At 41.7% G+C, this 26,814-nt stretch overlaps 2 protein-coding genes across 2 annotated transcripts in view; one reads left to right on the top strand and one right to left on the bottom strand.

Annotated features, from left to right (window-relative positions):
• fcf1 (FCF1 rRNA-processing protein) overlaps positions 1–26,814 on the bottom strand; it is a 167,256-nt gene that overhangs the window by 32,425 nt on the left and 108,017 nt on the right. The window lies entirely within an intron of this gene.
• LOC132993355 (latent-transforming growth factor beta-binding protein 2-like) overlaps positions 5,158–26,814 on the top strand; it is a 90,410-nt gene continuing 68,753 nt past the window's right edge. The window contains exons 1-3 of the mRNA XM_061063153.1: positions 5,158–6,031; positions 8,754–8,827; positions 18,804–19,074. Of these exons, the coding sequence (XP_060919136.1) occupies positions 5,571–6,031; positions 8,754–8,827; positions 18,804–19,074 (806 nt within the window). The 5' untranslated portion in view covers positions 5,158–5,570. The remainder of the gene's footprint in view (positions 6,032–8,753; positions 8,828–18,803; positions 19,075–26,814) is intronic.

Below are 26,814 nucleotides of genomic sequence, written 5' to 3'. Positions count from 1 at the left end.
AGGGAAGTACTTAATCTAATCTATGCAACAGCTTTCTTACAGATTTCTTGACATCCCAGGCAGCTTAAAGCCTTTGTTACATTAACAACTCACGCCCTTAAATGAAAGAGCCAATCACTCAGCCGTGAAGTAATACAGGGTGGATGTATTGCCAGCGCTATGACATGCATCAGAAATGTAGCCAATGGTGATATAGTTTGTCAGACTTGAACATTTTTCTGGATTGTTACCATATTTGAAAGCATACACGGAGTTGATTAATTTTCCCTTTGCTTGAATGTATTGCTTTGAAGCACACACACATACAGTACAAGTCTCACAAAACCATATAAAAGGAAACGAGTATGAATATCATGAAAGGCGAAGTGGAAGTGCCTGTCTTAAATACCGCCCATGTGACCTACTTCTATTACACAGCTGACAGCACCTCATTCATACATGCTGCATGGGAAAGACCCTGTAGTCTTTGGCCTAAGCACATTACATTTATCCCCCTCTATCTGTGACTGTTTCCACTGGTTGCCCGAATGCCTGTTTTATGAACGTTGCTAAATCTGTTGCAAAACGTCACTAATAAAGCACATAATTTCATCTTTTATGGAGCGGATCCCTGCCAAACGAACCTCCCTTTTCAGGTTTTCCCACAGGTCCTCAGTGCGCTGCCCTGAGAGAACAATGTCAGTATTATGTTAGCTCCTGGGCAAAGAGGAAGGAGAGCTGAGGGCTTTCAAACAAACAGCAAAAGGTAGCTAACCAAAGAGATTGACGTTCCTTGTTGGTGCTCTCCATTGAAAGTCATCACAGAGAGCGATTCACATGGATCACTTAAAATTCTGGTTGCGAGGCGGAGAATACGCTGTTGATACTTGCTTGTAATGAAAGCCCTGCATTCTGGGTGTAATGATACTGTTTGGCTTTCTAATGGGTACACTTGAACTCTGACCCTCTGCTCACTCAACAGTGTCAAGGCAGTCACTTCATCTAAATGGATGCAAATGTGTTTCTCATGGGATGTTCATGCTAACAGGTAAACATGTAGGGTTGGTTCCCATTGATACAGTTCTTCAGAAGTGTTGGCAAAAATAAGAGCAGGTTTTACTCAAGTAGAAGTCCAGATGATTTAATGATTCAAGTTTTTTACTACAGAAGAAGTGAAGAAGTCTCTGAATTATACTCACAGTTCAAATTAAAAGACACCCTCTGAAAGACATTGTTACTGGCTGATTTTGTTAAACGCTAACTAAGCCTCATAACTGGTACACTTTCAAACTTTGTGACTTAAAACAATTTCTTGAAAATAATGAACAGTAACTTTGCAACAGTGCAGACATGTTCCATGGGGAATGTCTTGTTGCTCTCGTCTTTCAAGTGTGATATACACTGAAGGATACGCCAATAAATTGTCGGTATGAGAATTAAATTGGTCATGGTGTTTGGAATGCATCAGCAATGATGAAAAAAAAAATAGTGCCCTAGTAACAAGACTGCTTTTAACATGTCGATGTAGAGCTTTAAAGTAGGCCCTACTGATTTGTTTTAAATGTTAGAGGTAAAGCATAGCGCTACTTGAATACATTAGCAAAGTATTTACTTTCAAACTCTGTCCATTAGAATTCATCTTATGTAATTTCAGTGCCCTAAGAACATTTGCCCCACAGTTATGTAATGTCAATTATCTACGAAATCGGTCAATCAAAAGCACCAAGTAGTCCAGACTCAAATCAAATCCAACTTGAGCTACGTGGCGCACGCATATACTGTACATACAAGTTGTTTGCTTCAGTGTAATTACATGACTCGGGTATTGTTATTGTTACTATGACCCTAAGAAACGGTGCAATGTAATGCAGTTATATTTCTGCTTTGCATTTGAAAGATGATAGGAGTGGCTGGGTTGTCATGCCAGAGTATTCAAAGGACTCTTTGTGTAGAAGCGTCGGTCAAAGCCAGAGACATCCTCCTGGTATTTATTCCAGAGTTCCTCCAGATGCTGCAAATTGTATCAAATTGAGCCACATTAAGGCTCACTTTCATAACAGCTGCCCTGAACATCTTCAGCGTTTCCCAACCAGGGTTATTTATTTGTGCCCTTTGGGATTAATCTACACTGTGTAAAAAGATAATTGGAACGTGAGAAAGGAGAGAGGTTTTAACAGTTTGTAAATAATTAATATCCTATTAAAATAGTTATTGGGACATATGAGGAAGTATAAAGAATTAGTTAGCAAAAGGTTATGAATAAATGGGTAAAAAAGATACCTTATTTTTGGATTTAGTGAATCAGTGGCTACATTCAAGCCCACAGGAAGTGAAGCTGGCTGATTACAAACAGTGAGCAAACAATGTAATTACAACTTCAAGTTCTGACCGACATCACCTTACCATCACTTAACACGCCTTAATTTTAATCATCACTTCCAAAGTTTTCAAATTCACTAATATCTAAACCTGTGTGGATTAGACTTCATGGGCTAAAAGATGCAGAAGTTTTCCCAATCATCTTCAAATTTCACTGCACCATGCACCACTCAGCAACTTGTGTCGGACAGGCTCGTCCATTTGTCCTTCATCACATCCATTGATTAAATAAATAAGCTAACTTTAAATAACGGATAAACCCTTGAGGTACCAGCTAGTTAAGCATAATAGTTAGATAGTGGTTAAAAATGTTTATATACAGCCTTATTATACATTAACTAGTTCAAACATATTTAAAAGTAATGGATAAATATAGTAGTAAGCTAGGTAAAGAGCAATGGATGAACATTAACATAGCAAATGGTATTAATAGATTGCCTAGTTATAGATTAGCAGTTACAATAGGCTGGCTAAAGGATAAGCATTAAAGTAGTTAACTAAGTGGTGAAATTGTGAAAATATAGCCTAATCTTAACAAGTTTGACAATTTTATGCTAATTGTTAAACACCAAAAACAGTAACATAGCTTAAGCTTCAGAATAGCAATAGTAAGCTATTTGGATAAATGATAAAAATAGATGATTGTGGATTAACAGTTGCAATATGCTAACAAATGAATAATCAGTCAGACAACCTAATAGTTATGAATTTAAGGAGATCTATTATGCTGATGTATTTTCATTACATAATGTTACGATGTTGGATGTCCATACTATACTTCTGAAAAAAAAAAAAATGTAAACACAGTAAGAAAAACAGTTGTTGGCTTAATCCCCGGGCGTGGTTTCCTGCTGCTCTGAATGAGACGTCAGAACTACTGGAGACTTGTCCAGAACCTGACACTCTTTCAAGAACACGCCCACCTGGAAGCTCACTCAATTTTACCACCGCAAACAGAGCTGGCCAATTGGAGGAAAGAGGGCATGAGGGGGCCCTAAAGAGACAGCAGCTGAAATGAACCGTTTCAGGCTGAAATGAGGGGTTTTTACTGACGCCAGTGTAAGATAAATAAGGAGGTTTGTGAGCTACACATCACGCAACCCTACTGAATAGGTGACCCAGACTGACATGATTAATGGTGAAAGTGAGTATAATAGTAATCTCCTTTAACGGTCAAAATACACTCAATCATATTTCATCAGGTACCATTCAAAAACAAACTCGCAACAGTTCTGCAATGCGTCATACTTTCATGAAAGTTTATGTTCAGATGTTGTTGCAGCTTTAAGACCCACAGCTTCTTTCCCGCATGTCATTCCCACTCACCCCTGGTTCTTCCTCTATCCACTGTCCGATCAATCAAGGCATGAATGCTTAAAATAATAACCTTTACAAAAAAGTATGGTTATTTTGGAGACTGTAGTCTGCATTGCTGTTTAACTTAATTGCACCATACATCGAGTAGTTCCTTGTTTAACAGTAAAAAATGTTGGAACCAGGCCATTGCATTCGTGTGTCTTATAACATAATACAGCACCATATTAAGCCACTTATTGAGGCTGTAGTACAGCAACAGTGGCGTCAGGCAGCTGCTCACTCACTCACAAAGGTCACTTAGCAGGGAACACTTTCTGAATTTGTCTGTGCATGCCCTGGTCACCTTCAAGGCTTCAGGGGTTTGAAGGGCTATGATCTAAAAACATTGACACCGGCCAGGCAGTGGGCCTGGGGGAGGAGGGATTCTGCTGGACAGTCATAAGACAAATGTGGCCAGCTTCTCTAATTAGATTTCTCATGGGTTGCAAGATGAGCTGTAATCAGCTGTGGCTCCCAGCCCAAGTCTGCACACAGACATGATGTTTACTTGTAAGTCAGAGAGAAAAGAGGGCAACACGCTGTCCCCTCAGTGTTCATATAGTAACCATTTTTTCATGTGTTTTTGCAGTGAAAATCCCCTTTAAGAGGTTTGTATATCCCAGCTCTGATGGGAAGGAGAATGAATGGGCAAACTGCTGTCTTCCTCTCCGCAGCTGTGTATTTTGGATTGCAGTCATGTGAGTGGTTGGTGCTCAGGGACCAGTCATGAGAGAGATGGGCGCACATCTTTTGTGGGTTGAATGAGAGGGGGAAGCCAACTCTCTCTTGGGTTGTTTTAAGATCTTATGGGAGAGGAGAAAAGTGTTGTTTCCAGACCGTCAGAAGGAAAGTGATGATGCAGCATGGATGAGAGTGGGAGATGAATGGGATTTGTTACATAACCTGACCAGTTTTCCAAGATTTCAGATTGAGTTTTAACAGAGAGCTTTATATGGCTTTACTGTAAATTCAAAGTGTATTAACTTATTTCCAGTATGTTGTGATTCATTTGACAAAGTGCTATCACTGTAATAAGATGAACTATACCTTGCACTCCGTGATGCACATCAGTATAAAAGAGGATGCATTTACTTTAATATTCCAGCAATCAGTGCTGCAAGGTCTAAGACAAAACCATCTGGCTTCTAAATTTCCATGATATTGTAGTAGCCTGTCATATCAAATCTAAATTGAAGCTAATTATTCACGCAGCTGTATTCATGACCATTCCAAATAATCCTGGTCTAAGGAATCATAGAAAAAGAAGCGCAGTAACATGATGTAACTTGGCAGGGAAAGTGCGTGTGGGCACATGGACCGAGCGGTGCGGCGAGTGAAGCAACAACACAGCCGACAAGGGGGAGTTTCTTCTTGCAAAGCGCATGCAATCCCTACAAAAATTCCCGGTGACTTCAGATCCAAGGAGGTGGTGATATTCATGGGAGCACGAATCAAACTCTCTCACTTTGGAGTAGGAGAACAGCTTCAGCAGTCCTGCAGCCAACACGCTGCTCTCTTTGCGCCTCTTGTTTAACATAAACTAAAACAGATGGAATAATGTTTGCTTGAGATAACATTTTTTTTCAGCGCTGGAAGGAGGAAAGTTAAGAGTTGCTTAGTTTTTGGACTAAAGTCAGGTGCTGATTTAACAACCAGAAGACAAACTGCATGCACACAGTCTTACCTGGGCATTATGAAGAGGTATCCAGGCTATTTTCATTCATGGGAGAGGATGCCTTCTTGTTGAACTTTTGCAGGGTAATCGCAAATAGTGTTTAATTTGATCTTATAGAACTTTGCTGCCGTAAAAACTGTTACTCAGTCTGCAATTTTACGCGGTACTTTCAAAAGTTTGCATGCTCAAAATGGACCGTTCAGGATTCGCTGTTTTAATTCTTTTGACTATTGCGCTGGTGCAAATTGGTGAAAGTAAAAAGGACACAACAGGTGGGAGGAAAGAGGGTGCGGGGGCCGGCCGGGCGGTCTGGGACCAGCAGCAGTCCCGAGAGAGGAGTCAAGGTCAGTCACCAAGAGGACCAAAGGGCAGTGCATCCCCCGGACCATCTGGTGAACCTTCTCCACCCTTAAGGACACTGGTCCGGTTACCCAGGGGAGCATCCTCCAGCGGGGATAGCAGGCTCATGTCCGCAGCAGCGCCGGTTCATTCGGCCAGCTCCTCCCGGGAAGAGCTCGTCTCTGCGCCGCGGGATGGTGCGCAGCGCACCGCGAGGCAGCCCGGCAGCCAGCAGCACAGAACAAAAGTGAACCGCAGGCAAAGCAGCAAGCCCAGCTCTACCAGCACCAGGAGACTTACAGGGTAAGAGTAACAGCCAAGTGCTCTGCAGTCCACTATTAAAATGTTTCACTTTGCCTTATCCATCTGTTGAAGTTATTCAGTCATCTGCATGAGCATTGGGCTCCTTTTAAATAATGTGTGTGACCTATTTTACAGTAGATGAGGCCATGTGGTTTACTGGGAGGTAGTGGTGGCCCACTTTAGCAGAACCTCACTTCTTGTAAGGCAAACCAAGAGATGATGTAACAAAATAACCCAGAGGAAATGGCTCCATAAATAGAAAAGTAGTTGGATGTAAAGTGCATTCAAATAGGTAGAACAGCTACTCCAACTAAATATGAATGACTGTTATGTATTGATTTTCTCATCAGGGTCATGGCAGGACACGAAGTGATTGCTGAGGTTAAACACTGTCTTGATTACTATAGGCTGATTGTTGAAGCATAAAATGAGCAGCAAAAGTATAGAAATGGTTGAACTGCATCTGAACTAATTTGAGACTAATGCAACACTGGTGTTATCACCATTTCCTCCCATTACTTCACATTACACTATATTTAAATCGTGGTAGGAGAGTGGCTGCAGACTACTTCAATGTGTGTGCCCCAGTTTTGTGCTGTTGCCCCTGGCCATGTTTTGTAGTGGCTCATATGGAATCTTGGCTGCTGGTGAACATTTGCGAATTTTCTTAGTGATCAGAAACACCTGTTTCTCAGATGGCCCTCTCTCAGTGCTAGCAAATCCCAATTTTCTGTCTCTGCTGAACTCCAACCAGGACGATGTGTTGTTTCCATATTAGAGCCCCTTTCTGTTTGTTAAATGAACCCTTGTGCATCAAGTCCTGTTTGTTCAATAGGGACAAAGCATGATACACATTGGAGGGGAGAATGTTTACATAACAATCAGAGAGGGATTTGAATGGCTCAACTGGGGTTGAAATCTGAATGAATTATCTCTTTTGTGTGTCATACGAGGGCCTCTTACCTTTAGGAAATTGATTGTTTATACGGCCAATTTATGGGCCTAACAAGCAGGAGGAGGATTCAGCCAGACTTGTCGACACCTGTCTTAAACTGTTTTATACGAGGAGGATTTAATCATTTCATTCTACGAGTCTTTCATCTACTGGCCAGCTAATGATATGCTTTTATGTTAAGACGGCTCTAAGATGTAGCACCCTGAAACCAAACACTCACACCTGAGAAAAATGATTGACAGTCAATGAAATGTAATGAAATTGTATTAAAAGAGTGCACATGTAGCACCATTCACCATCAACGTGTCCTGATCTACCAAACCTCCAAAAAGCAACATCTTCCAACAAATCCATCAGCTAGACAGTCTCACTGATGCATGTACATTTAAATCCTCTCATAAAACAAATAGCTGGATCCAACATGCTTTATGGCAGCATGGGGCGAATGCCTTGCTCGACATTGCCAAAAAAACACGCTCCAGTGTCCGGATGAATGAGCTCCTTTGAGTTGAAAAGAAACCTAAAGGTGGAGTAACATAAATTGCACGGGAACATTACCTTATAGTCTCTGCTCTGTGATTTTAACACTTTGATTCATTAGCTTCAGATGAATCATCCGCTGCTTGTTAGAGAAAGTGCTTTCATGACACATTTCCTCTTGGAGTTCCCAGTAAGCGCGCTCCTTTACTGCACCCTGAGGCTCTGGCAGCGCTCTGTTCACTTAACTCTCCTTTACATGCGTGTTGACTCAGAATGACTCCCCGTCTGTTTTCATGCACCTGTCAGACGTGTGACTGATTGGGCGAGCTTAGAGGTGAAATAATACCCCCATGCCTCGTGTTGGGGTTTAGATAAAAAATATAACTAGGTGTGAACATGGTTTTATCTGTGTTTTAACCTGAGGCGTCATACTTGTGTTGGATGGATTTCTCCATTACATGCATAGGTTTAGGCCTGATGGAATTTGGATGGGATGACTGAGGTTTTTGGCACGAGCCTGGCCTGATGTGTTTGATTTATGACAAGGCTAAGCCTGCCAGAGGGCCCAAACAACTGCATGTTATCCCTGTGACGCCTCAGTAAGACTCGCACTATCTAATGAGTGCAATCCTGCTGAGGTCAATGAGTCAATTCCTGTTATCTTCTCGAATCACCGTGAGTCAGACATCCACTTACTGTAATAACTTGTGAAAAGATGATGGGGCACAGAGCCATGGCAGCGCGTTGACTTGTGCCCCGAAGTTGCTCTTGCGGTCTGGTGCCTTTTCATCTTTCTCGCTGCAGAAATTGGCCTGCGCTGCAAGTGCGGATTAAAGAGTGCAAAGAATCCAGTTATTACTGTTTAAAACTTGTCATCTCTCATTTGCTCAGTGATTTATAGAAGATGCAGGGTGCTTTTCATGTCCCGTGTGTTTCGCATAATCCCTTCAAGGCTCAGATAACTATATTTGTTTTCGCTCTGGATTTTTCGCCTAATAGAAAATGGGACTTGAGGGTCCATATTCAGATAGGGTTTCGTGACTTACCCTGACATTTTTTCTTATTGAATAAAATGCAATTATAGCAAAAATCTCTAAGGTGTTCATGTCGATAGGCCAGCCACATCGGGATGATCTGAAATTATTTCAGCCTTTGCAATCAGATCAGCTTGTCATGCGATGGTTTGAGGCCTTCCACCTTCACTGTTATTGCTCCAAGATTATGACACGATACATACTCTCTTTGTCTATTTTACCCTGGCTTCTGTGTGCGTCTTCTTTTGTACAGGCCTAATGTCTGCGGAGGTCAGCAGTGCTGCTCAGGCTGGGCTTTCGCCCCTGGAACGAATCGCTGCATAAAACGTGAGTACAAATGCTTCTTTTCCTATGATAATTATAAATGTACTCTCTTTTTTTCATACATATTCTTTTAGCTCCAAAGACAACAGTTCCTATTTTAAAACGGAGGTCTTTGTGTAGTATTTTAAAACACTGACATACATGATTAGAGCTTCCTGAACTGGTACACTCCGCAGACAGAGAGGCTTTACAAACGTATGCACACAGTCTTAAAAAAAAACAAAGTAAATGGCGACTAATGACCATCCTGTCAAGTGGAATTGCCCAATGAAAGTTTTCCTTAGCGTATTATTGGCCTCATGGTTATGATCATCATGTGGTGTTTGCCTTTTCTTTTCATGTGCGATCCTCACATGAAAATTACCACCACGTAGCACGCGGCTCTTTTTGACACAAGAAAAAGCCCCTAATTATGGGTGGGACATGCGTCTTCATTTATTTTACCACAGCTGTGTTAAATATCTTACCATGCGAAGAATAGAAAGAATAAAAAGACACCAGCTTTGGATCAATAATCAGCCCTTTCTTATACTCTGAATCTTTACAGCGTTGTTATCCTTGTCTTCAACTTGTTCAATCTGCAGACGTAGAAACTGGGCTAGTGTGTTAGAGTCTTAACGGTGACCTGTAAGGGGCCCAGTTGGCTGCAGCTTACACCAGATTTACTCTTTGCATGTCATGTTTCAATTTCACGTTTATGACCAGACCGCTATTGTTTGCAGCAGTCTGAAATAACACACTGGAATTGGAGCTTTTTAGATAGAGTTATCTTTAAATGTTACGAGTGCTGTAAAAGCAGTAGCAGCTGGCATTCAGTCACTTACAAAGACTTCTATCCTCCTTTACTCAATCTTGACTTTTTTTCTGTTTACTCTTTTTCTCAGTTCCCTACTAATTATCTCCCTAACAACAAGCACACATGCAAACACAGTTAGCACACATTGCAGCCACCAGATTACACAACAAGCTGATTGGACCCAGCAGCCTTCATATTAGATCTCCTTCTCTCCTGCCCTCCGATTTTTTTCTCAAGTCCCAGCTAAAGGCACACTTACTGAGGTGTAAATTACATCTAACACAGAGCTGCAGTTACCCAAATTATAAGGGTAAATACTCTGAATCTGCCAGAAAGTAACAGGTCCGGTCTGACACTGCTATGTTAAACAAGTAGGACAGTGCATCTGAGCAGACTGAGGGTCCGTCCAACCATCTGGACCCTCTTACAGCTTGGCCCTCACCCAGGTCTGACTAGAGGCTGTGCTATCATCAGCTGAGCGAAGCCCCACTGCCGGCAAATTGCCAACACAAAGGCCCCAGACTGGAGCTGGGACTGGAAGCCCCCACATAAGACCTCCATGGAGGAAAGCAGGCTGAGGCTATCTTTACTCTGTCCCTGCCAGAGACCCGGGCTGCTTTATTAGGAGATGGCAGCATGAGAAAACATGTTCACAGTGGGGGAAAGAAAAGGAACAAACCTGTCTGCTGGAAGAAAAATAAAAACATAACGTGGGTGAGCTGCGTCTAGGAAATTCACGCTGAAAGGATTGAGGTAATAACTAATATTAAAAGTGTCAGCTGTAGGCCTCAACTGAAGGCTAGAATTATGGCATCCTGACAATAAGTCCTTGTTCAGTGGGTTGAGCTCAGAGCAAATATATGACAGGAATTGTTGTCCATGGAGTGCGCTTACAGGTCTTAAGAAAAGTTCCGACAAACTCTCTACGTCTGGGCCTCCACGTGTCTGGTTCTAGGAGGATTTGGTCCTGCCTACGTCCTGAAGGGTTTGGTACTGAGTGATTCGGTTTTCAACTTCAGGATGGATTGTTTGCAGACTTGTTTGTATATTTACCCAAATTCCATGTGCTGAAAATAGCCTAGTTGTGTGTTAGGAAGCTTTTATCCATAAAGAAGAACAAAACATTTCCTTTCCACTGCTGCATCATGTTTATTCCCCTCTGGCTCTATTAACCTCTGTAATTAAAGATGAAAGGTTCTTATGACCAATAGAAATTGTATTAATGATGGACAAAAATCAAAGGTGTGTGCGTGATGTGTTGGGCTGGTAAAGTGGGTCCAGGTGTGAGCCAGGTCTACTTCCATCTGTTGACTTGCAAACTACTATACAACTAAATGAAGCATCTTGTGTTTCTGGGTCAGCACTTATTCCCCTCTGTGCTGAGATTCACATCTGTTCATCAAAAAGTATATTGTTCCTAAGAAGAAGAAGAAGAAGAAGATGGTTATTGTAGCCTCACCCACTCACAACCCAGCATTAGTCCTGTCTGAGTTATAATGGAAGACTGGAGCTGCTGGTATTAACACAGGAACTGAAGACAATTTCATGCAGATGGGAGTTCAAAGTCTAAATTGTCATAAGCCTTTTACAAAATCTTGCACTAATTTTCACAGAATTGAATACAATGCTTCACCAGTAGATCAACAGCAATCATAAAATATGCCACTAATGGTTGGCTGTGGGAATGTTGTACACATGACAGTAATTATAAAGAAGGGAAAAACAGCATGTTAGTTCAATGAAATCTGTACTATAGGTTTGTTTTGGGGATGCCCATAGTAATCTGTTTCCAAAACAGTTAGATACTTTGCTTTAGAATTAGGATGAAAGTTTGAACTTTTGCAAGTTTTAGGATAAATACAGCAACCCCCCAATTACATGATGTGTACATCCGTGTAGAATGACTGTTTTGAAGTTTTTGTTTACAACATTTAATGACAAAAAAACAACTGACTTTTAAAGCCAGTGTTTCTGAAGATCATATTCATATTTGATCTGTTCTCTTTTGCATCTGCTTTCAGATGCTTAACTATTATCGCTGCCCGTTTTAATGTAGGTGTCACTCAAAATGAATGTAAATGGATTCTTGGATATGAGAAGGAGGAATCAAACAGACAGCTAAAGGGGCTTTTGGCAAGCCATGTGATAGAGTCAGCTAAGATAATAAGAGCATACAGCCATGCTAGCAGCTCTGTGAAGTTTGAATAAGTTTCTACACTGTGGTGTGAGCTGACTGCTAAAACGTTCCTCACTATCATGATGATATTTAGAAGGTATGTTCTTAACCATGATTACCACAAGCACTAAACACAAAGCACAGCCAAGCCTGTAGGATTGTTTAATACATATATTTAAGCTGAGATACAGATCAGGGAAGAGCCAACATTTGGCAGTTAATCTTCAGCTGGACTTGGAGGTCTTATATTTTCTCAAATCCGTAATTTTGTATTCAATAGTTGTGTCTTATGCACAAATTTCAATGCAATCAGTTGTCAAGATATATGAATCTGGACTGGAAAGTAGTGGAGGCCGGAGCTGACAGTGGAGGTCTGCTGCCAGACTGTCTTGGAGAAGTCTGCAGTCTAACTTTGCCATCCATAGAGTCATGCTGCTCATGTGTAAAAAAATAAATGCTACATGTTAGCATAGCTCCTACTGGCAGGGTCACTGTATATCAGAGTTATGCAGCGTTGCTCTGGCTCCTCCAGATGACATGGCTGTTTTTGTAATTGGATTAATGGCATGGTTTACCACACACAGAGTGAATGTACGGGACTATATAGAGCACTTTCAATGGGTGAAAGACTCCCTGTGGCACAGACAGGAACTGGCTTTACATTTTACCTGAGCTCATAGAGCTCCCTGAAGTGCAGCCTGCGTTCAGATTCTGCTGTGGAATTCATTTCACCACACTATACATCACTTTTTTTTTTTTTTTAAACCCTCAGCACGTGGTAGGCTACATATGGCAACATGCTGCAAGTAAAGTCAACAGCGAGCAGACAAATCCTCGAAGGAAAATCTGCACACAGATGGCCCTTGATTTAAAACGGTTGCTGTCTTAGAGCGATGCAGATGAAAGGTGCATCATTCACGTGGATGAATAAAGTTGTTTTCAGTCTCTTAAGCAGTTGGTGATTGACACAGTGAGACGCGGTGAAGAGGAGTTTCTTTTTGATTGCCTTCCAGCTTTCTTTGGCCTGCTGTGCCGCTCAGGGCCCCATCCCAATCTGAAAATATCTCCTCATGCAGAAAGACTCTCTCTTTATCTCTCCTCCGCTTACATCTGCCACCGCAAGGTAACTGGCCCGCTCTTTCCAAACAAAAGATTCACCATCGGGCACGTCTCCCTGATACCATCATGACCCCGGTGACGTTTGAGTAGGATTAGAGCGCTCCAGGGTTGAGAGACAGCAATGTTAGTCATTTTAAGCTCTTCATTTTGCTTTTTAATGAGACATTTTCACGGATGTCAAATCCAGCAAAAATGTGGATTTAATAATAATAGCGTGATAGCAAAAGTATGATTTTCACCTCATTTCACACTATTTACCCTAAATCGTGTTTGTGAAACGCTTTTTAATAGTCTTCCTGTCTCCAACAACATGTGCAAAGCAGCTGGCAAAATATCAAGGACAAGAAGTGATGATTTTCTGACCTCCAAATCAGCACCCAAATATGACGTCTGTTCTAGTGGTTTGCTTTTTGTTAACCTCCCTCCCACACAACTAAATCTGCATATATCTGATCTTACTGTAACTGCACTGTGCTGCCGTCCTCTGTGTTCAGATAATAAATCTTCTTCAAGATGTGGGCTTAAGGGTATCTGCACATCAATAGAACCGTGATAATTGCTCTTATCTACACCAGTCACATGTTTGTGTTTTCAATGGTAGCAAAGAGATTGATTGCGCACAGCAAGCGTTTGAACTGCATTGTTTGGGGCTTACGGCATTTACACTTTAAAGCGTATATTAAACATGCAGCTTGAGGTCATGAACTTCAGGCACATGATGTTGTGCACACCATGACCCACTGACTCACCAGGACATGAGTGGCTCTGCTCATTTCTGTTGATATGATGAGTCAGTATCCTGTGTAAAAAATGAAGTATATGATACATTTTATGATAAGTCAGAGAATCTGACTTATTAAATCATTCTGCAGCATCCACCAAAGAGTTGACTTTGGAAAAGATGAAGATAGAAACACGACTTGCAACATAAGGTTGAAGAAAAGGACCAAACACCGATGAGAACCAAGACTTCCCAGCAGCATGCTCTGTTTTACAAGAACAGGAGGAGGTTTCCAAATGTTTTAGTGTTTTTTTTTGTGACGTCTTTGCGATGAGCCGGGGTGGAAATTACCGCGGCACAGACAGCCGCAGAGACTTCGTCAGCTTTATATATGTCATGTGGGGATTTGTAGGGGTTGCACAGTTCACAGTAAAGGGGCATAACTCACTTTTGGCAGTCCTGTAGAGAGTTATGGGCCATTAGACGGATCCTGTAATCAATATACACCCCATCATCCCAGAACCCGTCATTAACACGGCGGCTGGACAGCTCGCTCTCCGTTTGTCTTCACAAACCAGGAGTGCTGCTTTCTGCGCACCAGCTGCTGTGTCTGTTTGTAAGTTGCAATTGGGTCCTGTTGCAGGCTCCTGCGCCACATGTTTCTCTAATTGCCATAGATGAAAGTGTGGTGAAAATGAAGAGTTACTCAACGTCTGGACCCTAGACGTCTTCCTGTAGAATTCCTCTCTTGTTTATTTGTACTTCTTTGTTCATGAGCTGTTATAATACCGGGAAAAAATGAAGAGATAAGTAGAACAAACGTGGCCCTGTTGAAAAGTATAAGTCAATATTTGCTTCTCCTTTTTCATTATGTAAAAATACTCTCTTAGATCCTTAAACAGTAGGCCTAGAGCAAAAATGTGCTTGCTAAAAGCAACAGTTACAACAAACACCCGCCTCCTTCAGACACACACACGCTCGCTGAGCCGCAGTGTTGTTAGTTAGGGCATATATTGACCATATATCACAGCACCCTCCTGCTTAAAGACCATATGGAAGTTGTTGGGATGTGATCCCTCAGGAGGATGGGGTTTTTTGCTTTGCGACGAACACGTCTCACAGAGTCAGCTTTACAAGTTGTGGGCACACGCCCCCACATCCAGATATCCTCCACAGAGCGGCCTAGCATGTGGCTCATTAGAGGCTGAATGTTGGAGTCTGAGGGGTGTGGTGGAGGCACGCTATAGTGTGGTTTAAAGTAATGTACACAGTGTCATGGGTCAGCCGTAGGTTAACAAAATCCCCCGACAGAGCCCGAGGTGGCTTTGGAGAATGAAGCTCCTAACCCAAAATCCCTCCTAAAACCCACACTGTGATTGAAAAATGTGCATTCACGACAGATGCACCTTAATCTGATGAAATATTACCCTTGTAAGATTTACCACTCAGATAAAATGAAGGATCAGTCGAAACAACGCAAGGCAGCCCTCCATTCTGTATCAGATTAGAACAACAGAGAAGTAAGTCTCTGAACTTTAACTACAGCAAAAGCACTTATTTTGTAGACAGCAAAGTTAGCACTTGGCACGCCTGAGATGATAGCACTTGTACTGGCAATCATGTGGAAATCACATGTTGTAGAGAGATCAACACTCACTTGAAGTGATTAGCATTAAGAAGCAATTGTATTATCTGCTCAATAGACCAATTTTTACTTCTTCAGTGAATAGTAAGTCCGGTTAGAGGCAACTTTTTTTTGAAGCTTGTCTTTCCCTGCTGCCTCCCACAATCTTCACCACTTGACCTATTTCATTAGATCTGGTTAGGTGGTGACTCCAAAAGAGGAGAAGCTCATGCTGTCATCACAGGAGGTTTACCAGTCACAAGATTCTTAGACTTGTCAGTCATGCTCTGCACAGTTTTATGCAAAATTGTAGCAATTTAAATTTTTTTTTTAAAGTAGTTCAAGGCTTTATTTTCCTAAAAGTCATTACATTTACATGCATGTACATTCACTCACTTTTTTCACACATTTCCTTTACCTTATCTATTAAATTAGTATAAAAAATGGCCACACTGCCACATCCAGACAAAGGTCACATGATGTACCAATGATATCACATGAGATTTTATCTATTTCCCAACTTCCTGTCCCTCAATTACAGGGTTTGAAAAGATTCCTAATCCAGCCTTTTCAGCTCCCGGCTTCTAAATCTCATAATGGCGCATAATGTGCTCAGCTTGTAAGGGGTCCAAGATTGTTGCGATTATGCTTTCACTATCAATATTATTTTCCAAAATGTCAAGTTACCTCTGGCAGCACTGTTGACCTGTGTAAAGTGAGAGATTTCACTGCACGTTAAAGAAATGTCATATATTGGTTTCAGATTGCCCCCCTGGATGAATGAAAGGACTGTAAAGATTTGATGGGTTCTGTTACTCTGAGGCTGAGCGAGGGGAAGGTGGATCTCTGGTGGATTGTAATGGACTGGAAATGAGCCCTAAGTTGGAAATGAAAGTCCGGAGGGAGGGAGTGTGGGAGGGGGGGGGGGGGGGGGGGGGGGATTTTTCCTCGAAAGACCCACGCGCAAACCTGAGTTTATAAATGGAACCCGCTAGAGAAATTAACACAATACCAGACTTAATGCCTTGAGTTGCTTTAAATAGGTACAGAATTACCGTTTGATTGCCTCAAATTGAATCAAGAGCTCTGACAATGGAAATAATCTTGTTAAATAGTTTGCATTAGTAGAAAAGTAAAAGATAACCCTGAAGTGAATACTATGGGTAAAAGTGTACTTGTAACCACAAGACAAAAACTATACCTATGTTTCAAACTTCAATTTTAGCCTACAGAAAATACTTTTCTATATTAATAATGTGTTTTTATCACTGATTTGTCTGTATTAGCATATTTGTTTGGAAGGTTCATTGCCTCCAACAACATTCTATTAGCGTCCTCTTTTCAGATGACTGGATCCGGACACAAACTCCCAAAACTTGGCCAGTGTGTCTAAGTCATAATTAAAGCTGAAGTGGTAATGCCAGGAATGTTTGTCATTTCTCCTCTTTTATTTCCGATGGATTGTCATTTTATTATTACTTGCCCAAAGTAATAATTGCTGCGCATATTTGCAAAATGGATGGAATGTGAGGCAATTAGTTTTAATGATGTGAAGACAAATCTGCATGACAGCAATTACTGTGACAATGTGTTCAACAGCCCAGAGGCAGGGCCCAGAGACAACACAGACAAGCAGTGACAGTGTGCGCTGCGGCCACGCTACAGGCTTCATGTGGGGCAACATGCCAGGACCCGATCCACTGACCTGTTCTCTCTATTGTCAGCACAGGCGACATGTTTGTCTGGTGTCATTGCTGTGCCTCAAGTCACACGTGACAGGAATGAACACATATCCCGTCGCATAAGCCAGCCGGGAATCTCTATTTATTTGTTAGTTTTCCGCCCTGTGCTGTGTCTCTTTCTCCTCAGACTGTTTATTTAGAATATGTAGTTTAACACATTACCAAGTTCTCCCCTGCAGCATTATGTCACTGGAAGTTTAGCCTATTGGATCAACCTCTTTATCCCCAAACTTGAGGTTAAACAGACTCAGGACAAGGGGGCGGCACCAAGCCAGTCTGTACTTTAGTTAGATGATGTATTTAAGCCCTCGCCAAACAGAACTCATGCAATTCCTTTTTTATCCCATGATGGAAAATTCATATCACATACCAAGTTGTACAAATCCACAACCACACGTCTTAAAATGTGTATATTCCATCAGAAAAAGGCCTATATTTTCCTAAGGGTCGTTTAAACAAAATGCTTGAGTGATAAAGTTGGTCTAAATAAAATTTGCTTCAGCCCAAAGCAGTAGAAAGCAATGATCGTCTGATACTTAATCTTCGTCAGTTTGTTTTTCTTATCATACAGTAGGCTGATGATGCATGCAAGTGGTTTTTCAATAAGAATGAAGAGAACTAAAACGTATTTTGTGGTATATGTCTGTGGAAATAGAAGTTACATTTCAAGCGACTGTCATGTTCCCTCCGGTCGCTTTGAGCTCATGTCATCAGAAAGAGTATTTTCAGGGTCCAGATTGCTTTCACTCAAGACTTAAAGAAACATGAAGTGGCCCCGGAGTCTGAGTTGTATCACAATAACAGGAAATGTGCAGCAGGTAGAGCGCTGTTCGTACCAAGTTCGGCTCTTTTCGAACTGCCAGCACTCCTCACTGCCAAGTGCCATGGCAGGGTTCCTGCCTGCAAGCTGTCAGTGTCCACAGCATCTGTGTCAATAGCATTCCGTAGCCGTGTTGACAGAGTGCCACTGTTTGCTTTAGCCACCACAGACCAGTGGCCTGATTTACTGTTTGAGGACAACGCCATAAATCCCCCAAGTGCTGTCTACTACATACATTCATGCCACAAGATCGAGACCTCGTTTATTTTAAGTTGCATGCCGCTTGTCTTTCAGTGCTCGAGTATCTGGGCTGTAATGGAGTATATGGGGTAACACAGATTATTTTTCCATGACCAAGAAATGACCTCAGCTCTATGTATTTATCAGACTGTTGATAAATATTATGCATACATTCATCTTTAGTACAGTAAGCCCCTTCACATTTTGTTTTTCAAATAAAAGACACAGGTCATTTCTGTCATCTATTTGCAGTTGGACTTCAGCAACAGCTTTTTGCCATTCACTCATTTTTTTTATGACCTCCTTCTGTTATTACCGTTTTAGCTTCCTGTGTTACAGAAAAAAACACACACTGGATACCAGATCAGTTACGAAAGGTACTTTTAGGAAATCACTCCGTATAGAAATGCTGGCTGCAATTAGCTGGAGTGTAGGCTTTACCTTAGCGAGAAATTGGATAAGGGTTTAATGTAAGTCATCAAAAACATTCAGACTAAACAGGGCTATTAAAGACTCAAGAGAAATCAAACATGACAGCCCCTTCAGGCTCTCTGAAAAGGACAGAAAAGGGTTGAGATGTGAAACTAATGTACCTGTTATTGAATCATTTTAAAGTGAGCACTGTTGTTTAAACCAGGGGAAGATATTTCTGCTACTGCTCCTTCATACGATACATGCAGGGCTTGTGCTCTGACATGACCTGCTGAAAACTTGATCTCCATCTGTGCTCTCTCTTTTCAGCTGACTGCCAGCCCCCCTGCATGAACAGAGGCTCCTGCAGTCGCCCACATACCTGTGTGTGCCGCTCCGGCTTCCAGGGGCCCCGCTGTGAGGAGGCGGCTCCGGAGCAGGTGTACATCCGTGACGGAGGCAGCCTGAGGCGCATTCAACCCGGAACCAACCCTTTCCAGAAAGACCAACCACGGAGAAGGCCCTCAGAAAGGCAGGCCATTGATACTTACAAGGTCCAGACCCCACGACCTGCGACCACCAGACAGACTGTCCACCCAGTGTAAGTGAAGCAGCTGTGTATCCCTTAAAAATTCTTATAATAGCCAGGACGAGCCTACAGTTTTGCCTAATATGGATGGCTCCAAAAATAAGTAATTCATCGACTCCACAAAAAAGGAGTTGCTAACCCTTGTAGGGTTCATTTGTTTACCTCTGTAGCTAGTAAGCAAACAGCTAAGAAACTATCAAGTGACAAATGCTAGTTTGATAGCTGCTAGCTCATATGCTAGTGCTTGTCAGTCATTGTAGCATATTTCTAATATCTTAACATAATTTAGTCCTCCCTGGCATTTGTATGCATGACATTTTATATTTATTTGAAATAGACAATGTGAAAAGGGTTTAAAAAAGTCCTCAGTGCTAGCTAGCTTGTCAGTTAGGTTTTGTTAAATGTCAGGAGGCAAACTTGTTAGCTAGATCTCTAATGTGACAATGAGCATGCACAGGTTATTTCAAAAACATTTTTGCAACAACAAACCTTGTTTTGTACCTACCTGCATACCATTCTTGTTTTGTGGCTCAGTTTTACCCTCACAAGGATGGTCTGAATAAAAGTCAACGTAGCATCTAAGCTAGTGAATGCTACGCTTTACATCTCAGGAAGTTGTACAAAAAGTAAATAAATATAAAATGCTCTTTATCAAACAGTAGTTCTTTACATCCCTGCTTACTGCTAGTTTGTTTATTGTTGCAATAAATAAAAACCAGATGAATGGTGTCATATGTTAAATGTTTAAAACTCTCGAAGTAAATCAAATACTAAATAAAGTTTGTTTGCTTTGCTGCCGTGTTTGAAAAAGCTCAACACTAAATCTTTAAAACGGTGGAAAGTATAACGTGATTTACCCGACAGAAGTATTAACCCTATGCTGTTTGCTATGAAAATAAAGTAGCTGGATTGTATTTTCATTAAGCTCTGAACATCTGAGTTTGCGCTTTGATTTACTGGAATAACTGCGACTATAATGTATCCAACTAATAATTGCTCAGACGAAGGACTCTGTCAGCAAATTCTCCAAAGACTGCTAATCAGACAGGCCTAATAGTTTCTTGGCATGAACTCTGACCGTTTTAGTTCCAGTATTTTTTTTGCCTTGATTAATGTCTTTACCGTACTCTTGATCAAGGGTACTAGAAGGGAATAATTGCTTCCGGGACTATTTTGATGGATCGTTATTGCTTACAGGCTCTGACTATCTTGTCAAATTGTGTTGCATTTGGACTCAGGCCCAGTGTTTTTTTAATCTGCACACAGTCAGTTAAATTACCGTAATTTGTCTTTGCACCAAATGCTTTTTAGCCAGTTTGTCAACTGGGTGATTATCTTGACCAAACCACTCAAACATCCTCCATCACAGCTGACTTTTATGGTGCTAATCATGCTAATTGTCATGGTTTATTTTTCTTTTTTTGGATGGTGTTATAGAATTACGCCAGCAGAGCCCCCACATGTTTTGGTAGCTCTTTGAAACTCTAACTAAGTGATTTGGCAGATGGCTCATAAAGAAGTTTTAATACATCGTCCTTCCTCGTACGATTAATGTGGAGTCATTGTAAGTCTTCTAATCAATACAAGCCCTCTAAAGGCTACACAGTTGCATTGCACATGTTTGATTTGTTCTTGACTCACAGACAAGGTTTGTGTCCTGAGTCACACAACAGAGTCAGAATAGAAAGAGAAAACACTGTCAGTAGCAGACAGGGGTACTGAGTCACAAATGCCCCTACTATGACTGTGTGGACTTCTAATTTATCGGCTGAATCTGAGTAACTGTTACTCAGAGTTACTGTAAGGTTCAAGATGAGCCATTTCCCTCTGCTAGAGCGCAACATTTCCAAGCATGCAGCCCAGACTAATCTAATTATTAGTCTTTGTAACCAAATTTTCCGGACAGTCTAAAAACTTCTGCCAAAACTTAGCATGTCTTCACCTTAAAATCAGCCAAACAATTATTGAAATAGTTGACTCTCCTTTATTGAAACGTCCAAGAATCTATTTGAGTGCTTGTGTAATTTAAAAAATCAGTCCCCGTGAGCCGCTGCGAATGTTTTGCATTCTCTCAGCCCAGAATGATCTTTTTGGGGTGGAACAGTTTTTCCCCCTGGAGAGGTGGTGGATGCAAGTCTTGGTTTCATATATCAGGGTTGAGGTTCCACTGTTTCTAAAGCCAGGAAAGCACGAGCAATGTGAGGTCACATTGAGTGAGACAACGCCAGAGCCAAGGCTCAATTAAAGAGTAAGAAGAGGAGCAGGGAGGACAGACGCTTGGTCTGAGATAGATCATGTTGGTCTTGCCCCCACTTATTCACTCGAGGGAGTTAAAGGCCACCCTGAACACGCAGCACCAAGCCAGTCTCCTTTAATTTCCCCCTACTAGAGAAGGTGTGAGGAACTATATATGTCTTTCTTGGAGCGGACTTGACGTGTTATGTCAGCAGCACCCTGTTACTGACCCGGCCTGACAAGCGGCGCCAAGAATAAGGAATAACGCAGAGGAGGAATGAGACTGACAAGGAGGGAGAGAACAAAAAGAATGATAATACGAGAAATTGTTAATGAGAGACAGAGAATGTCATATATATTCAGCTGAACAAGATCAAGTGACAGTATTTAAGCTTTAATGAATCAAACTTGTGCTTCCCGTACCTGTCGCTTTGCCTGAGAAGTCGAAGCTATGAAACCGCTCTGTGTGCACATGTCAGCACACGGGGAAAGATGTAGTGTCTGCGGTCAATATTAAGAGGATTTTCAACATCTGAGTGAAGATGATTCTTAAATCTTTGAGCAGGTCAGCACCTCAAACATGCAGCTAGAGAGACTATATTTCTAGTATTGAGCAACAAGAAGCTATTTTATGTTCCGGTAACTCTGTTAGAGGATGAGTGTATTTACAAAACCATTATCTCAATAACCAAATACGAGGATTTCAACATATTTCTACTGTTTCCATGGTAGCCAGCAAAATAATTTTGTTTTTGTTCATATTTTAGTCTCTCGTCTCTTTGGCGTAACTTTGTCAGTAGCTGTTTTTTTAAACACACCAGTATTCATTTGAGCAACAACAGACCCCCTGGTCTTGAAGTTGCCATTATTTTTGGCACATTCTCGATGGTAAACCTATATAAAATTTTAGAATTGAGTAGCTCTAAAAGTGCATAACCAACATTGAAACAATTATTGGCCATTAGATTCAAACATCATGATGCTTTGAAGGTTTGTCAAATCTGTCTTCTTTTAGAACTTTTCTGACATAGATGTAAATCCGTCTGTTCAAACTTAATTATTATATCCCGCAAATTTATAGTTTCAAAATCTGTAAGCATCTGAAATTATTCTTGTTGTCGGAAACATTCTGGTTTCTCTTCGTAGTGCAAGTAGTATCATCCACAGTGGTTTCATTGGCGACTTGCTGTTACTGGTGAACAATCTGTGAGAAGAGCAAAGGATTGTGGAACACAATTTGCTGTAATGCAATCCCAGCTCCCTTGCTAGTCCAGCTGAAAATCCACTCTTTGACATCATCTCTAAATTCCAGCTCCATACTCCCCAGTTTCTAGTCGGACTGTAAACAACAGCAAGTTTTATAAGGGGAAGTCTTGGCTATAAGTCCTTTATCGCTTACTGCCGACTACACTGAAAGCTTGATTGACAGTCTTACAAAAAAAGTCTTGTTGGGATGGACAAAACATACGAGGAGCCTTCTGTTCAGTGGGATTTTGGAGCATGGGAATACGACTCCACACCCTACTCCCTCTTCTTGTATTCCTGTCTGGAGTCTTCCGTTTCTCCTCTGACCATTTGAACTGTCTCCCAAACGTCCCAGCTGCCAGTTCTGCAGGATTAAAACTTTAAAATTAAAAAAAAAGTTACATCCTATATGCAGCTGGCAAACAAATAACCGTTTCCTCCTCTGACCTTATGTGTTTCACTGTAAGACCAGTGTTTCCTGTGAGCGCCGTGCTCAGCAATAGTGAAGGGCTTGTCCCCCGTCAGCAGGAGATCCTGTAGATCACAGCTCGTCTGTCAGCTCCCAGTTTGAAGGTCAGGGCCAGTGGTGAACACTCCCGGCTAAGCTGGAACTGCGATAACGCTCAGAGGACGTATTCAGCACCTCCTATGAGTCCTTCATATCATCTCTATACCCCCACCGCTCTCTGACATCAGGCCTGTGCAGGAAACAGAGCAGGGCAGAGCAGGATGTGTGTGCAGTGTGCAGGTTGTCCCTCCAAAGGTCATCTCTCTCTGGTCTCTGTTACATAACCAGACTGAGCACAGCTGGAAGCAGATACCTGGATAACAGAGCTTTGCAGTGATGTTGCATACAGCTCATTGTTTTTGCTGTAGAGCTTAGCATGTGGATTTGATAGCTAGTTCATGCACTGAATTCTCGATTATGATCTTATGTTATAGAGAACAGAAATTGTTTCGACTTGGGGTCAAGTTTGCGGATAATGGTGCACTTTAAGTTGAAAAATCTTGTGTTGCAACTCCACATTTTTTTGATGCAACAAAAGTGCACCATTCATCAAAACCAATCAAAACTTTTCCTGAGTGTAATGTTACACCTCTACAGGATAATCAACTCAACACAGTCTATTTCATTTCAATGAGGCCTCTGTGTTTCAAGTGGTGGGGTGTCAAATGAGAGGCATCCAAATGGAAAAAAAACACAGTGTTATCCTGCCAAAAATAGTTAAACCTGACTAAACCTTGGCCGAAAAAAAACCAAAACTGCACAACATCCATCAGTGTACTATGTGGGCCAATCAAAAATGTGTGAGGGCAGAATTACATCACATCAGGAACAATGCACTTTTCGCTGTTTACATGTGGATCATTGAGTCACAGAATGAATTGCCGCTGTAATATCTTTCCAGACTTGTAAAATCGTATTTATGTGTATTTTAAACCACTGCGAAGTGTTTTGATAAACTTTCAAACTGATAGCTGTTTGTGAAATCAGCATTCCTGGATTCCTTCATAATTTCATCATCCCATCAGTTCTTGAAACAACAACCCGTATCAAACTGCCTCTTTTCAGTTTTTAAAGGCCAGGAAGTTAATTGCCAGTCCTCTAGAAGTGCAGGTAGTTGCCTGTTTACCACATAAATAAAGGGACTTTGTCTTCATCATTTTAAAATTCAACCATCAGTTACAAATTATCATTTAATTTAACTACAGCTGTGCCCCACCTAGTCCTTGACCACCACAGTTATCCCCTACTAGGGAGGTAAAGATTCATCTTGATGCAGTTAAAAATCGATTCAAAGGAGTCAGGGTTCACATCGGTACTCTGAAAAATGAATCACAATAATATAATGAGCGTCAGCAGCTGTAGAGCAGAGGCTGTTGGCACCTACCGATTGTTGGTTTATAGAAATTATTCCACACATTGAAGTAAATAGAATATATAAGAGTGAACGGGGCAATCACAGGGTCCCTATTTATCACCACTGTTTGTTTATTTGAACTGTTTCAAATTTAATTTCAGTGCATCAATGTCTTGGCCCATTACATTAATTTAATTGCTGTAAAATTTTGCAAAGCGCAATTTGCTTCAGGAATGATTACAAATTTGGTCCCACCCAGTAACATATTGAGATGGTGAAGAAAAACAAAAACACCCGGTGACGTGGAGCAGTGCGACCATTAATAGGGTGATGCATTAAACTTTCTCTGCGTTAACTGCTTATATCAGACTTCAGCGTTTGCCTGGTGAATAATCAGCCTGGCGGTTATGTGGCTTGTTGACTCAAGGCTTTGCACATAGCCACACAGCCGTTTCTCAGAGGAAACTGTGGTCATAGTGGGAGTTCTCCATGTTAATCATGGATCACTGGTTGCTTTCACTCCCACTCCAGACAAACCACACCACCGGCGCTGACGGGAGCCACTGTCAAAAAACCTACAGGTCACCTCAGCACCTGTGTAAAAATATTATCATTCCATCATCACCAATTTTGGTCTTAGTGATGATCACTGAAGAATCTGAGGTGTCAAGTATAGCAGTCAGAGCTTAAATAAAATATGATCGTAAGCACTAAAAGACGGGAATGGAAATTCACTCAGAAGGTTTCTCATTACTCACTTGAGAGGATAATAAATTAAAAGAGTATTTCAGATCCTAAAGTAGCTTTCCATTCTCTAATTCTCTTGATGACTTCGACTGTGATCAGATATGTGTGTTCTTAAGACAAATATATACAGTATCTCTGAACATTCATCCTGGGAAAGTTTTCCGACTGTACCACCTGGCAGACTCCTTTGCTGCAAAGAGGACATGTCCAGAATCATCCTGTTGTCTCCCTTTTTGGCTGCTGCCAAAACAGAGGAGGCCTGCAGATGGGGAGTTGGGCTGAAGTAGCAAAGAAGGGTAAAGTTCAGGGTAATTCCCACAGGTTGGATGTGCTGTGCTTTCCCTTTAACAGGATCGTTCTTGTTTCTCATCCAGGCGTGACAGGGTGCCTGGTGATTTGTGTCCTTGTGACGGTAATATGAATAAACTTGAACTTGTGGTCAAGTCACCTTGTTTGTCTTGCATGCTGGTTCTACAAACTTCATGTCTGCCCTGACCTCGGTCCCAATGCTGAGCATTTTCACTTGTGATGACTTGGATGAGGCTTTACAGAGCAATGCTGGACATCCTCTTCCATGGTTATGTGGTGTGGGGGGGGACAGTGTGTACCTCAGCTACTGTGGGTTTAACATCAAATGAGTACAGACTCAGCTGTGGAGGCCACCTTGTCCTTACGTGAACTCTTTATGTGCATCATGCTAAGTTAGGCTAAGTTGAATTTAGCATCACATAGGATAGTAGAAAATGAGGTGAGTTAAATTCAACAAATTTTTTGAACGAGACCAAGTGGTGAAAGTGACTGAGCCGAGCCAGGAGGAATTGGTGAGTTTTTTCTTTTTTTTCTACAAACACAGAGCCAAACGAGTCCCATGAGTGATCGGCTTCTTGCTAGGCCAGAGGGAACAAAGGACTATAGAGAACTCAGCACTCAGCGTGGGACAGATATGTCTTTCTCTCCATCCAAACTCTCCAAAGCCCCGTCTGAAACACACTGTCTGAGCTCGGTGTCCGTAGCCAAGTCCTTACAATCACCCTGTGCAGATGCAGCTGTCTGAGGGACAAATACTGTGCAGCAGTTACAGGAAGAAGGGTGACTATCCCAGAATGCACTCCAGCCTCCTGCTACAGAGCTCTGGCAGATGGAGACAGCATCAATCAGGGGCATCTCCCAGATACGGGTCTTGGGTGTTGAAAGCCTGAATTAGCATAGTATGACTCTGTGTGGAAACGTGTTATCCAGTTGGATGTCAGGATGTAGAAATTCTGTGGTGCAAACACACATCTAGCAAGGACATATTTAACACACGGCAATTTATATCCAAATGTCAAATGGACTTTTAAAATGACATTATAGCCTTGTCCACATTCTCCTCGCTTGTTGGAAGAGCTGTTGGGCTTCTGTCGAGTAGTTTGACATATGACACTGACCAGCCTAAGCATAGCCTCAGTCAGCACATTGTAACAGCTCTTCCTGCTGACCTGTCTTGTGGCATTTTACTAAGTGAATGATCAGAGCAACTACAATAAACTGGAGAGTATTGAATGGCCTCTCAGCTCACCATGGCTTCAGGCGTTTTGATTCAGACCCCTGAACCACAGCAACCACACTGCTTTGCTTCCATCCTGAATCAGGCCTTTTTGGACTTCTTAGTGTTTTAAACCCC

This window comes from Labrus mixtus, chromosome 18 (genome assembly GCF_963584025.1).
Source record: "Labrus mixtus chromosome 18, fLabMix1.1, whole genome shotgun sequence".
Classification (NCBI taxonomy): Eukaryota; Metazoa; Chordata; class Actinopteri; order Labriformes; family Labridae; genus Labrus; species Labrus mixtus.
The sequence above is the reverse complement of the archived record's forward strand: the minus strand, read 5'-3'. Positions and strand labels throughout refer to the sequence as shown.